The sequence below is a fragment of the Galeopterus variegatus genome, unplaced genomic scaffold, assembly GCF_000696425.1.
Source record: "Galeopterus variegatus unplaced genomic scaffold, G_variegatus-3.0.2 Scaffold1756, whole genome shotgun sequence".
NCBI classification, from domain to species: domain Eukaryota; kingdom Metazoa; phylum Chordata; class Mammalia; order Dermoptera; family Cynocephalidae; genus Galeopterus; species Galeopterus variegatus.
In genome coordinates this window covers 27664-44270 of record NW_007727867.1, presented here as the reverse complement: position 1 = coordinate 44270, position 16607 = coordinate 27664, and the positions used below count along the sequence as shown (strand labels likewise).

The 16607-nt window shown below is 39.7% G+C and overlaps 1 protein-coding gene across 1 annotated transcript; it reads left to right on the top strand.

Moving 5' to 3' along the window:
- Positions 1-335: 335 nt before the first annotated feature.
- On the top strand, positions 336-10355 carry CD80 (CD80 molecule). The gene is made up of 4 exons (XM_008578785.1): positions 336-352; positions 3343-3716; positions 7996-8277; positions 10285-10355. Exons 1-4 carry the CDS (start codon positions 336-338, stop codon positions 10353-10355), a joined length of 744 nt encoding a protein of 247 aa, XP_008577007.1.
- Positions 10356-16607: the final 6252 nt, after the last annotated feature.

Here is a 16607-nt window from a genome sequence, read left to right as displayed (position 1 = left end):
CTTTACGCTGAGTTAGATTACAGTCAGTAACACAATGGATGCCTGGAATGGAACGTTAGATTTAGTGGACTTTGCTCTCTCAAAGGAATACACGCAAACCAAACTGTGTGACAAGGAAAGTGAGCGTACTTAAAGTGAGTGTCCCTCTCAGTAAGGGACAGGTGGAGGAACCTGCAGGAGAACTGTCTGAGAGAGGAAGTAACTGTCCTCAAATATCTACAGGTCTTGTTATGTAAGAACAAGATGTGTTTTGTAAGTCATGTAGAAGCTAGAGGGAAACAGACTTCACCTTAAAGCAAAGAAGTGCTTCCTAAGTCAAACTGCCCAAAGATGAAATGAACAGCCTTCGAAGGTAATATATTTTCCCTCTCTTGGAGAGAGGAGAATGGGGTTCATATTCAGTACCTAGGGACTGAATTACATGCTTGCAATAAATCATCTCATTTAATCTTCACAGTAACCAAGGAGAAGATTGAGGTTCAGAGAAGTTACATAAACTGCCTAAGACCACACAGCTATTGTGGTGTTTACTGAACACCAGGAAGCCCACGTTCTTTCCCTGTCAACATACCAAGAGCCTTCCAGGCAGAGATGTTAGTAGGGGTCACTTATGATTGTCTTTAAGCTCTAATCCAATCCTGAGAGCTTTAAATCCTGTCAGTCACATGACAAGAGGAGGAATCAGGGCATGTGTAAAGGTGTGTAAAGGATGAAGGCTTTATTCCTGTGCCAAGCCAGTGAAGTCACCTGTGACTGTCTTTAGCTCATCTAAAGACATAGAATAAAATCTATGTATAAAAAAATCTATGTATAAAATCTATCCTTAAGGGCCGGCCCGTGGCTCACTCGGGAGAGTGCGGTGCTGATAACACCAAGGCCCCGGGTTCAGATCCTATATAGGGATGGCCGGTTAGCTCACTGGCTGAGCGTGGTGCTGACAACACCAGGCCAAGGGTTGAGATCCCCTTACCGGTCATCTTTAAAAAAAAAAAAAAAAAAAATCTATCCTTAGATTCTCCCATGGCCAAAAGCAGTTCTGCATTTTACATGAATGTGTGTATGTGTGCAAATATGTGTGTGCACTACTGCACCACATGCTGTACAAATGAAAGGAAAGGGCAGTGAGCCCCAGGGGCTAGGTCTTTATAGTGAAAATCTTCCTTGCTTCTCAGGGCAGTGGTAGCTGAAAATCACCTAAGCAGGTGACCAGGGAACAGAGCCAGGAAGGATGCTGTCTGTAAGTGGGACTCCTGGGGTGTCTGTTTTATATCTGTAGTACAAGAATTTCTAAAGAAAAGGGATGTCACTTATTCTAAAAAGGTATGTTACTTTGGCCATCAAGAGATTATATTTTAAATAGGTAAGGCAAGAAGAGTAGATTCTCATTATTCAAGGTAGTTATGTCCTATAAAGCTACCGCGACCACTGAATTAGTGAACACTGAACCATTGCTCCTAGGGAAAATTCAGGGTTAGCTTCTGTGAGCCTCCAGTAACAACATAGTTGTCAACTGATCGGTGCATAACTTTTATATGTATTCCTGTTGAAAGCCACTCTATTCAGTAGGTATTGTCGAGTTGTTGACATTGAACTCGCGGCCAGCAGCGCTGTGACTCAAGCCTGCGGGAAGCTCATCTGACCATCCTGTTTTCTCTGTGAGGCACAGCGCGGCCTTCCTGGGGATACCAGAGGGCACTTCGGCACTATGTTTGGGGGCCATTTAAATAGCAAAGTCACCAAAAAAAGTAAAAAATGTGAAAAGTGTGGCACTAAATAGACTGGGAAAGGACACCTGTTTACAGTATGAGAGCTGAATCAAGAAGGCAGAGCCTTTTTCTATCGTAGCTGGGGACAGGTGTGTCAGGTGACTCAAATTTTTTGCCCCTCTGTGCATGTCTGCAAATGACCGCCGAAGGGTCTCAAGTATTGATTTGGGAGTTACAAATACATTGCAGACTGTAGGCCAATTTGCAAATATAGAATCTATGATTAGTGAGGATCGATTATATTACCTGTTTAAATATGAACTTCTTTTTCCTTTTTGCTTCACCCCATCTCCCTCCCCTCTTCCTCCTCATGACTGCAGAATCGTAGGCACATGGAGTCTTAGGCCTCCCTGCCCTGTCCTAGGTTTCCTGGACTTCTCAAAGCTTCAATTGCCTCATCGGTAAAATGAGGATAATATGTATCTTGTACAGATCTTAGGGGGATTAAATGAAATAGCATTTGTTCCCCTCCACAGAGCAACCAAAAAAGAAGAGGATGATGGGCAGTATGAAGAGTGATTCAGCACAGGGCATCTGCTATCACTCTCCCCAGTATCGTGGTCAGGGCTGACTTCTCTTGGGGTTGGCATTATGTTAGGTAAAGCAAATAAGAAGCCGTGGGACTAAAATTGCTTAGTCTAAAAGAAGACTCATACTGGTCCTGTTTCCTGCATGCCATTGGAAAATCCTCAAGAAAAAGGAAGAGGACGTGTTATATTATGATTGATCCATGAGTCTGATTTTAGAGATATGTCCCAATTATTTTAGAAGCCAAATTTGTTTTTTATGCAATCATATTTAGTTTTCTAAACAGTGACTTCTAAACCCTTTACAAAGAATTGAAGGTGCAACTGCTATAGAAAATGGTATGGAGGTTCCTTAAAAATTTAAAAATAGAACTACCATATGATCCAAAAATTCCACTTTGGGTATATATCTAAGGAATCGAAAGCAGGGTCTTGAAGAGATATGTGCACACCCATGTTCGTAGCAGCATTATTCACAATAGCCAAGACGTGGAAGCAACTCAAATGTCCATTGATAGATAAATGGACAAAGTGTAAATATACAATGGAATATTGTTCATTATCATTATTATCATAGCATTATCGTTCCTTAAAAGGAAGGAAATCCTATCATATGCTACAACACGGACGAACCTTGAGGGCATTACGCTAAGTGAAATAAGCCAGTCACAAAAAAGCAAATATATATGGTTTCACTTTTTCAAAGTATCTAAAGTAGTCAAATTCATAGAAACAAACAGTGAATGGCAGTTACCAGGGGCTGAGGGAAGGGGAAAAAGGAGCGTTAATGGGCATAGAGTTTCAGATTTACAAGGTAAAATGTTCTGGAGATCTGTTTCACAATAATGTGAATATACTTAACACTACTGAACTGTACACTTGAAATGGTTAAGATGGTAAATTTTATGTTATGTGCTTTCTTTTATCATAATAAAAAAATAGAAAAATACTTTGGGGACCAAAAAAACAAAAACAAAAACAAACTGGATTCTCTGATCATGCTTAGTCTCTAGATTCAATACCTTGAGTTCTGTTGCTGCCAACTCTAGATCCTGGAATCTATATTTAATAAATATAAAATCTTGCTCTGTTTGCTTCTCCTTAGGAGTTAGACAGGTGACCAAGGCAGTGAAAGAAATGGCAGTGCTGTCCTGTGATTACAACGTTTCTGCTGCTGAACTGACAAGAGTGCGTATCTACTGGCAAAAGGATAACGAAATGGTGCTGAGCTTCATATCTGGGGAAAGGAAAGTGTGGCCAAAGTACAAGAACCGGACCTTCTTTGACATCACTAATAACCTCTCCATCATGATCAGTACTCTGCGCCTGTCAGACAAGGGCACATACACGTGTGTCGTTCAGAAACTTGAAAAAAATTCTTACACACGGAAACACCTGACTTCAGTGATGTTATCAGTCAGAGGTTGGTGGGATTTTCTGATTTACTCTAAGCTGGAGCTGCTTAATGCCATTAAAGATGCATGCCTATTGACTTAGGTGGAAATTTACCAAAGAGGGATGCATCTCACTTCATCTCTTAGGGTTGAGTCTCTAGTTATACAATAAACCTAACTGATTTCTCGAAATGCCCTGGAAATACCTACTGATGTGCATTTCTTGTACTTTGACAATCCAAGTTCACGACAGTCATCCTGGGGTATGATAATGACCTGAAGTGCCTTCGAATCACAAAGGGGCATCTTTTGTTTGATGTAGCTGTGCTATGAACTGCACTTGACTCAGCAATGCATGCCTATGCAAGTATGTTGAAAAGGTAAAAGAGCAATGTAAGCATAAGTATTTTTGAGTGATATTCGAATGTCTATTACTATGGCTATTTTACTATTATATTATAATATTTTGAAAATTATAATTTACTTATTGCATATTTGAAGCTCTCATCTAACAGTCACTCCTGCAAAATTAGATGTTAGAGAATTGGATGCATAATTTATGCCTGCCACAGTGGAAAAAACTAACTCATGAATCAAATCCCTGTTTATCCACCTACTGTGAAGGGCGAGCATTTCTCATCTCGGATAGCAAGGATAGCAAGGATAGCAAGGGGGAGGCCTTGCCTTAATCACAGGTAATAGTACTAGAGGATCCTGATGGAGCTGAGCCCTTGTTGAGAAATTACAGGGCCAAGGGCCATTCTCTCACACTTGAAATTCAAACCCATTTCTTTTTCTTCCTGGGCACTTGAGCCTTTAGTGACAAGCAAATCTCTTGCTTAATAAAACATAATGCTTAATCTTGATAATAGATAACATCAGCAGATCCTTAGTGGATTTCTCACTATACTTCCTTGATTTGGTCATTAGCTTCTGTCAGTCTTTATCTTAACACCCAGATCACACCTAAAGCTCAGAGGGTAAGCCAAAGTTAGAAACTATTTTAAACCCCACTCTGTGCATTTCCTACTCATGGATAGAGCAAATGATTATATGGTGATATGATTTAAAGGGTACTAAGAAGCCCACCTAATCCAAAATTTTTACCTGCATTGATTTCTGAAATTCTCATCATTATAGCCATTCCTGCTAATTTCAGCATTTTACCCCTAGAAGATCTCTCTTAAAAATAAAAATGTGTAGCCTGGGGGAGGTGGCACACAAACATATTAGCCTGTATTAGTTAATTACATTAGATAAATAGTCCTCTAAAAAATTACCCAGAGAGAAGTAGACTCAGGACTGGCAAACTTTGATAGAAAGATATAGAAGAAAATCCATTTCAGGAAAGTCAGGCCTTAATAGCAAATTATAGAAGGAGACTGAGGACATTAAGGAGCAACATGAGATTGTTGGGGGGCCTCCAAGGGGGGCAGGGCACAAAATCAGGTAAAGAAAGACAAAAAGGGAGAACTCACCTGCTTAATTATACCCAGAAACATTGTGAATTTTCCAGTTGAGTCAAGTAAAGCAGGGCTTCTCAAATATTGATATGCCCATGAATCACTTGGAGATCTTGCTAAAATGCAGATTCAAATTCAGTAGGTCTGGGGTTTGGATATGAGATTCTGCATTTCTAACAAGCTCTCGGGTGATGCCTGTGCTGCTGCTAAGGACTGCAATCTGAGACAGAGAGAATTACACAAGCTCTTGTTTGGCTAGAGTGACCAACTATTTTCTTTTGCCCAGGACTGAGGGTTTCCTTGGGATGCAAGATTTGCAATGCTAAAACTATGAAGATCTCAGGCAAACTAGAAGTTGGTTATTCTATTTTTGTCTAAGATTGCAAAATAATAATATAATATCAGCATAGCAGTACATGAAAACCTCCATTAACCAACACATTTGAGAACTAGCTATAGTAGTTAAAAGATGAACTAGGTTAACAGATTTTTACCTTTCTAAAATATTACCTTTCTCTTCCTTTCCTCCTAAGATATTTTTACCCTTCCCCATTGAGTGGTAAAAACTTGGATTAACTGATGAAAATGAGATAAAAAGGACACAATCTTGCAAGGCCTTTGATGGTTCAGTCTTACATGAAGTTACCCCAAACAGATCACCGTATAGAAAGGACAGGAGACAAGTTGAAGCTCTCATCTAACTGTCAGACCTTGAAAAGATAATTTTGAATACAATCCCTGGTATTAGTGGTAGTCTTCTAGTTTAACTATTTCTCAGTAAAACAGATTGAAGAAACAAAAATAAATCATAATCCTGGGAGGTGAATTAATTGGATTCGTTATTCTATGATATAACACATAACATATTGATATTATAAGAAACAAAGGGAATATTCCCTTGGTGTTGGCTGCCAGTGTAATGATTTAGTCTTACAGGATAAATTAACGAGTAGAAATAATAACGCTGTCTAAAAATGGCTCAGGAACATGTCAAAATTCATTTAGGAACAGGGCTTATTAAAAAAAAAAAAGGTGACTTCATCTCCAACCAAATCTGAGTTTTTCCTTCTGGAGATTATAATCACTTACTATGACTTCTTTCCCTCATTATTCCAGGTGCCACTATGCAGTCCTGGAAGCTTTCACCTGGCAACCTGATTTAAATGATGGGATCATCCACCTGAGAGGATGAATTTAGGACCCACTTAAATCAATCTATTGCCTAACTTCCTGTGTGTCAGGCTCTGTGTGATTTACATTAATTATGTCATTTAATTCTTATAATCCTGAAAGGCAGGTATCATTATCCCCATCTTGTAGATAAGCAAATTAAATAATTGGCCCAGGGTCACAAGGCAAAACTGGTTTTAAAACCTGTTCTTGATGATCTTTGTGTTACTCAGAATTCTGTAAAGAAAGCTGATTATATGGAATGAAGCATGGAGAGGTTGAATTCCCACATTCATACTGAGAAGTTAAATTCTTTATGTGTAAGAATAAGTGAGGAAGAGGTTAGGGGAGCTTTCTCCTATGCTTTCTGCAGTCATTTCCCTATACTTTGCATGCCGTGTACTTTAATATCTTATTGGGGTTCAATTATACAAATGAAAGAGTGCCTCGGGTGTTTAGGAGAACTGCTAGGAAGACCTCTGTTCTTTTAAGGCATATAGCAAGGGGATCAATAAAATGCAGTGGTTGAGATTACAGTCTCAATATTGTACTTTCAAAAAAGCAAAGAAATGCTAAACACAAATTTATGGTAGTGGTTACCTCAGGTATAGAGAAACAGAGGGCAGGATAGGTGAGACCGTAAGAGCAGATTTCCATGAGTGTTCTGGTTCGCAAGTTGGATGGTGCATTCACAGGTGTTCATTATAGTTTAATAAATAAAAAGATAAATAAATAGATAGGTAAAATGGAAAAGAGCCACTTGTAAATCTCAAGTATCAGAAAGAAGGGAAGGGAAGGGAAAGGAAAGACAGGACAGGATCTGGTGGTGTGAGAAAGACTTGAATTCAAATCCTAGTTCTGCCACTTGCTGGTTATGATTTCTCTAGATCTCAATTTGATTACTTATAAAATGGAAACTATATTAGGTTAAGTCTTATGAAATTAGTGATGTTTGACCTTTTTTTTATCTACAACCTACTTCCTAGGGTTGACATAAAGACAAAATGAGGTCATGTCCAGACCTAACAAACAAAAGCTCAATAAATATTGTCTGTTGTTTTTCTCTTCACCTCCTACAATCACAAGTACTATGTTGACACTTACATGTACCTGCCTCTGCTGGTCGGTTAGCGCAGTTGGTTAGAGCACAGCCTTATAACACCAAGCTTACGGATTCGGGTCCCTGTACTGGCCAGCCACCAAAAAAAAAAAAAAAAAAAATACTCAAAACCATGTACCTGCTTCTTCTCCTTTCTCTACTAAGTGCCTTCCTATTCCATCAAAAGTGGTGAAGGGGCCGGCCCAGTGGCGCGCTGGAGAGTGCGCTGCTTGGGAGCGCGGCGGCGCTCCTGCCGAGGGTTCGGATCCCATGTGGAGACTGGTTCCGGCTCACTGGCTGAGCGCGGTGCGGGTGCAGCACCGAGGGTTGCGATCCCGTTACCGGTCAGTAAAAAAGACAAAAAGGAAAAAAAAAAAAAGTGGTGAAGGATTGATATAACCAATTCAAATCAAAGTTAATATTTGGATTATTCATGACTATTAATGACTTACGGGACATTGCAAATTATATCTCATTTTATCATTCTTATTAAAGCTAGATAATTTATTAAAAATAAAAACCCATACACACCCAGATATGTAACTATATGTAATTATGTCCTTCTTTTTTCTTTAGCTGACTTCCCTATCCCTAGTATAACTGACTTTGGAACTCCATCTTCTAACATTAGAAGGATAACTTGTTCAAGTGCTGGAGGTTTTCCAGAGCCTCACCTCTCTTGGTTAGAAAATGGAAAAGAATTAAATGCCATTAACACAACAGTTTCCCAAGATCCTGAAACTGAGCTCTATGATATTAGCAGTGAACTGGATTTCAATGTGACAGACAACCACACCTTCGTGTGTCTCATCAAGTATGGAGACCTTACAGCATCACAGATCTTCAGCTGGCAAACACGTAAGTGACATTGTTCTAGGGAGTTTCTACTGTTTAGAATCTAAAGAGAAAATAGGCAGGCGTTTTTAAATGGTGCATATCGATGTTGATAGTATTTTTAATAGTATTTTTAGATGCAAATGAAATGTGCTATTGTGACTTATTGAAGTTACTGTGCAAGTGTGATGATAATGTTACTAGACCAATTTTATTTTCTTTTAATACCCGTTATAAAATTTATACATCCTAGTAACTACTATCTATCAAATAGTCATATTAGGAAGTTATTGTAACAATATTGTTATTGAAAGCACTAAAATTTGTCATTCCTTGGAATTGCCCTCAGGGCTTTGACACTTTCTTGTAGGGCACCCAACCCAATGGTCCCATGGTGTCAGATCATTGTCTTTTGTGCGTGAATGTGTTTTTTAAGAACTACCAGTTCATTCAGAACCAAGTCTGATAAAGAAGGTGAGTGAGAAACTCCTTGAGGACAATGCCTGTAAAAAGAGGTCATTTTTGAACAAATATTCTACCCTACAGGTAGTAAACTTATAGAATTCTCTTTTCCAAGAGATAAAGTCATTTGAAAACATAAAATGAAAAACTTGTGTTTATGTAAGTATATGCATGTTAAATCCATAATAAGGTTATTACAGGAAGACTCAGGTACTTGGAAATACTTTTCTAACATGTATGGTTGACCAAACAGATGACCATCAGGCCTCCCCCTCAAACCCCAGCCCCACTCCCAAAGATAGGCTGTGTGACTGCATAGTAAGACACAATACAACGAGTTTCATGTACAGTGGTACCTGAGTATATAGTATAACATATAATACATAGTATGTCTTATGTCTTCCTCTTGTCCTTACTTGCAGTTGAGAGGACCTTTTAGATGGTCTAGTAGTGTATTTCTGTGTATGGTTTACTTTAAATCTTTTAGTCTTGAGGTGGATTTTAAATTATCTTCCTCAATGGATAATAAGATAAAATTTCCTGGGAAAATTAGTTCAAACATAAAGCAAATTTTGACATGATCTTATTGGTACTTTAAATTCATCTCTCTCAATCATCTTTTATGTAATCTAAAAAAGTCATTAAAATGAAGTTGAATTATATAGTAAGGGAGTTTATTTTTACTTTATTGATTCACTTCATTATTTAATAATTTAACCAATTTTAGACTATTCTGACTAAAGGTGGGTAGTAGTACAGAGATAAATCAGTAATAGTAGCTTGAATCATATTTTAGTTTGGACATTAGGTATATTTGGCATATGGGTATATGTGACTTTCTAGGATAGGGGTTGGCAAAATTTTTCTGAAAAAAGCCAGACAGTAAATATTTTAGGCTTTGTAGTCATACAGTCCCTATTGCAGCAACTCAGTCCCACTGTTGTAGCACAAATGCACCCACAGACAGGACATAAATGATTGACATGGCTGTGTTCCAACAAAATTTTATCTGAAAAAACAAGCGGTAGGCCAGGTTTGGTCTGTGCACTGTAGTTTGCCAAACTACAGGTTTTCTCTTTGTGGTTGAAGAGCTTTAGTGTATAAATACTTAAAATCTCATTCATTGAGCTGCATTAATTGATCCTTTAGAATATGACTCAAAAACAAATAATGCATTTGTTTGGGCTGACTGCATAAATATACATACATTAGGTATATAGTTCATAGAAATGTTACAGTTCAGTGTGAGTAAAGCTTTACCATATAAACACCTGATCTGGAAAACGAACAAACAAACAAAACTTATTAATTAAACAGATTGGGTACACGGTTCTTTTAGCCTAGGCCTGCCTAGTTTGTTAACCCTGGATAAACTGGAAGGAGGTAAATCGGGGAGTCCCCCTGATGCTGTCTAATCAGCTACATGTGCAGATGCCCTCACATAACTCTCCTTTGGATTCTGGTTCTGCCCGGTGGTGTGGTACCAGATTTCTAACAGGCATCACAACAGAGCCAGTTTGCTGCTACAGGTTTCTCCTTCTTTCCCTCATGCGCGCATACTCTCTCTAGGCTGGATGAGGATCATGAATAGGTGTGGAGTGGCGGCTGAGAGGAAGCCAGGAGTGAGCCGAAGCCTGTGAAACTTCTAGACTCCCAGGATAATAGCAAGGGCTTCTTTGTTATTTTGTGTGTCATTCTGGCCTCTAGAGACCAACCCTGGTAATCACGTGATGTCTTCATGCAATGTAGTGTTTTAGAGAAAAATGAAAAAACAATTTCCCCTAGTCTTTAAGTGATAGGCACATTATGATCAAATATGCATTTTATGAGTAGACTGATTTCTGTGCCAGCAGCATGTGGGAATCATCAGAGCCCAGGAAATCTGAGGCCAAGAGTCCATCTGGAGGCTACCAGGTGGGGGATTAGAAAAACCTGAACTAAGGCAGTTGCTAAAAGAAATCTGCGAAAAAATGGTGAATTTGAGAGAGATTCTGAATATAGAATAGAAAGTTAAAAAAAAAAAAAAAAAGTTCATGGAAGCCTTCTGGGAAGTGAGCTCAAAGAAAATACCTCACTCTTATTTAGGTAACTAAATGGTATTGCCACTCACTGAAATGGGAGAATACAGGTGGTAGATGTGCTTTGGAAAGAAAATACTGAGTTCAGTTTTAATCAGGTGGAGATGCTGGCATCCAGCTGTCTAATCAGCAGCTGGGACTACAAATCTGGAGGCCAGAATGAAATCAGAAATACGATATACAGGTTTAGAAATCAGATGGCAGCTCAAGGCTCAGTTGTGGATGATATCACCCAGAAGGAGCCAGTGAGAAGAGAATGCGACCACTGACAGAAGCATGGGAACAACAATATTTAAAGGACAGGACGAAGAGCCTACAAAGAAAATTGAGTGCAACAAGCAGAAATGGAAGGATGTGGTGTCGTAGACACCCAAGGAGGAGAATGTCTCTACTGGGCCAAATGCTGATGAGAAGTGCAGTGAGCTAAAGACCAGAATTGACTGGTAATCAGATACATAAAAAACAATGTTAGTAAATGTTTAATAATTATTTGCAAGCCATTCCAGAGAAACCAGAAGAGGATGAGGTGCTAATATTTTTTTCAATTTGTGTCCCCTCCCTTTCTCCATCCAGAGGTTGTTGCTAACTGTTCCTCATAGGGGTTGAAAAATAAGTGGTGTGACTGCTGCCTCTGATCAGGAGGGATGAACAGCAGTACCACATCCACTAGCACCTTTCTTGGACCCAACACATCCTTCTTTATGTCTGTCTTGTGTTCTCTGCGGGACTGGAACCACAGCTGACAGCTAGCCTGCAGAGCTATCTTCCAGGCTGGTCCCACCTGATACCAAGCCACATCCACTCTTAGTTCTTTGCTGGGCCTCTTCTATCTTTCCAGAACCTCTAAGCTGGATGGTGAAAACCGCGTATCTGAAAGTGAATGCATAGTGACTCTTGTAGCTTTAGACAGCTACTGTGAGGGGTGTGTGTGTAAGTGTGTGTGATGAGAACATGCTAAGAGAAACAGAGAAAGCCCGGCAGAGCTAGAGAAGGAAAAATAAGGTATGTCTAGAACACAACATCCACTAATTATTGGTAGTAATACATGGTAATATCAGCTATAAAAATGAGATATGAAGATAAGATGGCTTTTGAAGTATCTCCTTAGAATTTTTTCTTATGCCTACTTAATTCAGTAAATGTGAAAGTTCAAATTGTCTTTTTCACATTCCATATCTGATGTCGAATGTTAGTTGCCCACAAGTATGTGTCCAGTTGAAGAATTATGCAACAACAATGCTAGCAGCTACGTATTGGAGAGCTGATCGGGCAAAGAAGTGAGAAATGCCCCACAGGTGCATCAATAGACAAGGCATAGGATGGGTACCAGGCAGAAGGAAACGCATTAGAACTGACATTATTCTTTTCCCTCCACAGCCAATCAAGAGAATTTTGATAAATCACCTCTGTCCTGGGTCACTATCTCAGTAATAGCCCCAGTAGTATGTGTATGTGGGATTCTTGGGGTCGCTGCAGTAATATCCTGCTGGAAATGCAGTAAGTACTGTCATACTGTCGTCATGATCTCAATTCCCGGAGGCCCAAACTCTTTCGGTGTGCTTCAGCTTCTCTCTGAGGTTTTACCTATTCTCTTCCAATGTCTCCAGCAAGTCTACGGAAACTTTAGTGTCTCCTTTACTTGTCTCAGCAAGTTCTTCTGTTCATTCACCGGACAAATATTTCTCGGACACCTGTATGTGCCTGGCTTTCTACCGGGCACTAGAGTTGCAAAGACAAGAAGTCACTGCCTCCAAGATAGATTCTACTTTAATCTTTTTATTTTTCCCCGAGTTTATATTTTCTTGGAGACACTGAGGCTTGATAACTAATTTGAAGACATTTCTGATGCTAAACGATATTCTAATCTTTGATTTGAAGTTGTAGGAAAGGCAGAATGACAAGATTGGGGAGGGGCAAGAATAACTTTCTTGAAGGAGGGCCAGATGCACTAATAAAGTTGAGAAACTACATGGCCATAGGTGACTTTACTAATTCTCAGTTCTTCAGAATATATCTTTGGATAGAAGATCAGGAGTGGTTGATGAAAGAGATGTCTAGGATATTTGACCCTATGAATTAAATGTTATATGCTGTCCTTAATCTCTGTGATTAAATGAAGAGGAATTGCAATGCTAGGTCAGAGCTATGGCCATAATCACCATGAAAGAGTATCAACTTTCTTGGAGTAGAAATCGTGTAACTGAGCAAAGAACACCGGATGGCCAGCATCTGCTGATTTCCCAACCTTCAGCACAAAAGCTGCCAAAGCTCAGTGAAGTCATTGAGAGTCTGAGCTGTGAACAACTTACCCCATGGATAGGGTAACAAGGTCTGGTGAGCTTGAGGATGTTTCTAATACGACTGTCTGGCCTGACCCCTCTAGTTCAGGATTCCTCATCCTCAGCACTACTGACATTTGGGGCCAGATAAATCTTTGCTTTAGAGTCCTGTTCTGTGCATTGTAGGATGTTCTAGCAGCTTCCCTTGCCTCTACTCACTATATGCGAGTGGCACTCCTTGCCCCAGTTGTGACACCCCAAAATAGCTCCAATCATCACCAAATGTCCCCTGGTGGGAGGAAGTGGGAGAGGGGTGTGAAGCATTCCTGGTTTGAGATTCACTGCTCTAGTTGTAAGACAGGTTGAAGCCTTTCTGAAATATATGGGCACAATTTAAGGGATACACCTATTTTTTGTCTGTGCTTTTCTCCAGCCCAAAGGAGAGAGAGACGAAGGAACGAGGAGAGAGTGGACATGGAAAGGACATCCCCGGTCTCTAATGGACCTGCAGAAGCATCGGGCTGAACAGAACGTGTAAAGGTGGCTCCCGTCAGCTCCTCTCTACCAGCAAGGGGTACAGGGGTCATGCAGGTCATGAGGCACAGTCTTCTCAGTACCAAATTTAAGCTCTTTTACCTACTACCTCACCTTCACAAAAGCCATTCAGGTTACTCTAAACAGACGCAGCATCCTGGGCATCCCTCTCTTTTCTCCCCCAACACAATTTGCTTATTACCACGTCTTCCTTTCCAGTGCAATTCTGCCATCTGGAAATGTTCCCCTTGTCAGCCAGTTCAGTATCTTTCATTATTTATAAAACACTACAGCTCATCTTGAAGTAATATTCCTGGGGTAACTTCTTATTCTAATCATTCATTTTCCCTGTATCTCTCAGTACTGATGGACACAGATTGGGGTCACTTCTTACACAGTAACATCCTTATTTGGTTTCTCTGCCTTTTACAGACAGACTCATCCTACTGACCAATCGCGGAGCCAAATTTCATAAAGAATTACTCTGACATGTCAGTTTCCCACTCAAAAACTCAGAAAAACCCCAATGCCTACAGGAAAAGCTTTAAGTCTTTTAACTTTCTGCATGCCAGCTGATCTCTTCAGTCTAAACATTCCCAGTTTTTTCAATGGTTCTTCACATTGCATAGTTTCCAGACACTTCATGTGAACATGAAGCTACCTGTCAGTAAGTGTAGCTGTCAGTAAATGTAGCCCAAGACTTTAGATTTGGTCTCACTGACTCTACTGACAATGGGATAATTATTATCTGGGGTCTGGAATGTTCTCTGTGTTTAGGGAACCTAACAGAGCGTTAGCTTTAGTGACAGTCACACTGTTAACTTATATCTTACTTTGTGTTCTAAAATCTCCAGGTCTTTTCATGTGAGAGAAATAATGGAGCATTGGAACCCAAGAGACTGATATCAGGTCCAGGGTAGTTATAGCCTACATAAACAGTTCAGCTTTGACTTGTGGAGGTTAGGGTAACACCAGCATAAGAAATGAGAATCTAAAGAGCTGCCTTTAAAAATCAAGGAAACGAAAAATGACATGAGACCTACATAATAGGTTACGTTTTGCAAAAGCACAATTTTATCTTAGTCTTATAAAAATGTCTATGAGCAAGATCTTTCTATGTCCATTTTATGGGAGAGAAACCTGAGGCTCCCAGAGGTTGAGTGATTTGACTAAGGTCATTCAGGTAAGGAAGAAAATTGGGCTTGGGCTCCATTCACCACACCATGGCAGTCTGCACATATTTTCCCTCAAGCTGTCTCCCAACTTCCTATCTTGTTTTCAGGATACCCTTTCCAGGATACTTCTCCCCCTCACTTTGGCAATTATCTAGAATTTCCCTGATTTCTCCTCTATCTTCAAAGTCTTCTGCTCAGTCTGCTGATACTTCATAATGAAGCCCTGAATCCAGTCTTCTAAAAGAAGCCTCCTGTGTCCATCTTCATCTTGTCCAGTTCACGCAGTTTTACCTCTGAACTTCTGGATAGCACATCACGTACCACCTTGGGTTTATTTTCATTTGCCACATCTTATATCCTTTACCAGATTGACACCATGCCTGATACATCTTTATTTGCCCCACACATAGAACAGTGCTTTTATCAAAAGCATTCGGTTGTTTGGTGATAACTGGTGCTTAATAAACATTTGCCTGATATTTCACATCATAAAAATTGTCAGACTAGTTCTAAGTTCTCTCATAATTTAGGTCTTCCTTTATATTCTTTAGCTATTGAGATTAATATCTACAATGTTATATCTCAAGTTGGCAATACCCTTGACCTTGAGATAAAAAATATAAAATTTAAAAATATTTTCCTCCTTGCTAATTTAGGATTTGAAGTACTGATTTATTTGTTTCCTCAGGTCCCACCTCCACTTGTGATTGACCTACTCTGGGAACTTCTTCAGATGGCCAGGATCACCTTCATGTACCTGTTCTCTAACAGGCTCTTCACTTCAGTGCAGGAAGTGTCTAGAGAAATATGGTGGGCATGAAAGTAGCCCTGGTGACCTTGATCAAGGGCTGTAAAGCACAGAATTCTTTAGGCTTGGGAGACTTTAGAGAATACTAGTCTCAATGACAAGACACTGAGGCTCAGGGAGATGATCCTAATTATAAAGGCCAGCACCAGAATCCAGATTTCCTGCCCTGGTGCTCTTTTCCTTCACGTTTGACTATGAGCTGTTAACTGGTGTATACATACACGTTAGTCAAAGTGCTTCTGGAAATAGAATTTGTCCAAAGTCAGGTCAATTTCAGAGACTTGATCTCATTTTCTAATGCAATATGGGAGAAGGATGTCATATTACTGTTTTAAAGAGCCCAATGTGAGAAGTATGTTGGTATGTGCACCTATCAGAGGATAATGAAAATATTGGTGTTTAGCTAATATTTTATTTTTGTGTGTGTCCTCTTTTGCTGCTTTCCCACTTTCCCATCAGGTGCAGAAAGTAGAACTATCCAAAACTAATTTCCTCTGACATGTGATGAACAATTCATGTAGCTAAAAACAGTAGTCAGGTTTGAGAGGGATAGTCTAGTTTAACGATTCACAATGTACTGGTTCATATTGGACTGATAGCCCCTTTAAATGGCTTTATACTATTCTGACCTCATTTGTAAAATATGTACGAGAAAGTTCTCATTTAAAATGAGGTAGTACTTTACTGTGAATGTACTTAGCAGTAAGCTATGCTCAAATGACTAAGGTGACAGAAGTGTTTCATAAGGTCTCCTTAGATCCCTAAAGCAGCTTTTCCTCCTTGGTATTTCTGGATCATCCCCAGAGGACTGAAAGGAAGAAGTACCCAACTGCTGTTCTTATGTCACTCATGACTCCTCTTTCTCTGAAACTGCCCTTCACACTTGTGGGCCCAACTTAAGCCGGGGCAATCAGACCGTCTCATCCGAAAAATCTGCAGCTGAACATCAAGATATGACATTTCTCAAATGTGGCTTGATTTTAAATGTTTAATGTTGGTAACAATAAAGGGTCTAGAT

Excerpts from the sequence above, each read along its gene's own strand:
- CD80 (XM_008578785.1), top strand. Across the intron at positions 3,717-7,995 it reads AGTGATGTTATCAGTCAGAG|CTGACTTCCCTATCCCTAGT; the intron begins GTTGGTGGGATT and ends TTTTTTCTTTAG. Across the intron at positions 8,278-10,284 it reads GATCTTCAGCTGGCAAACAC|GCTGGATGAGGATCATGAAT; the intron begins GTAAGTGACATT and ends TACTCTCTCTAG.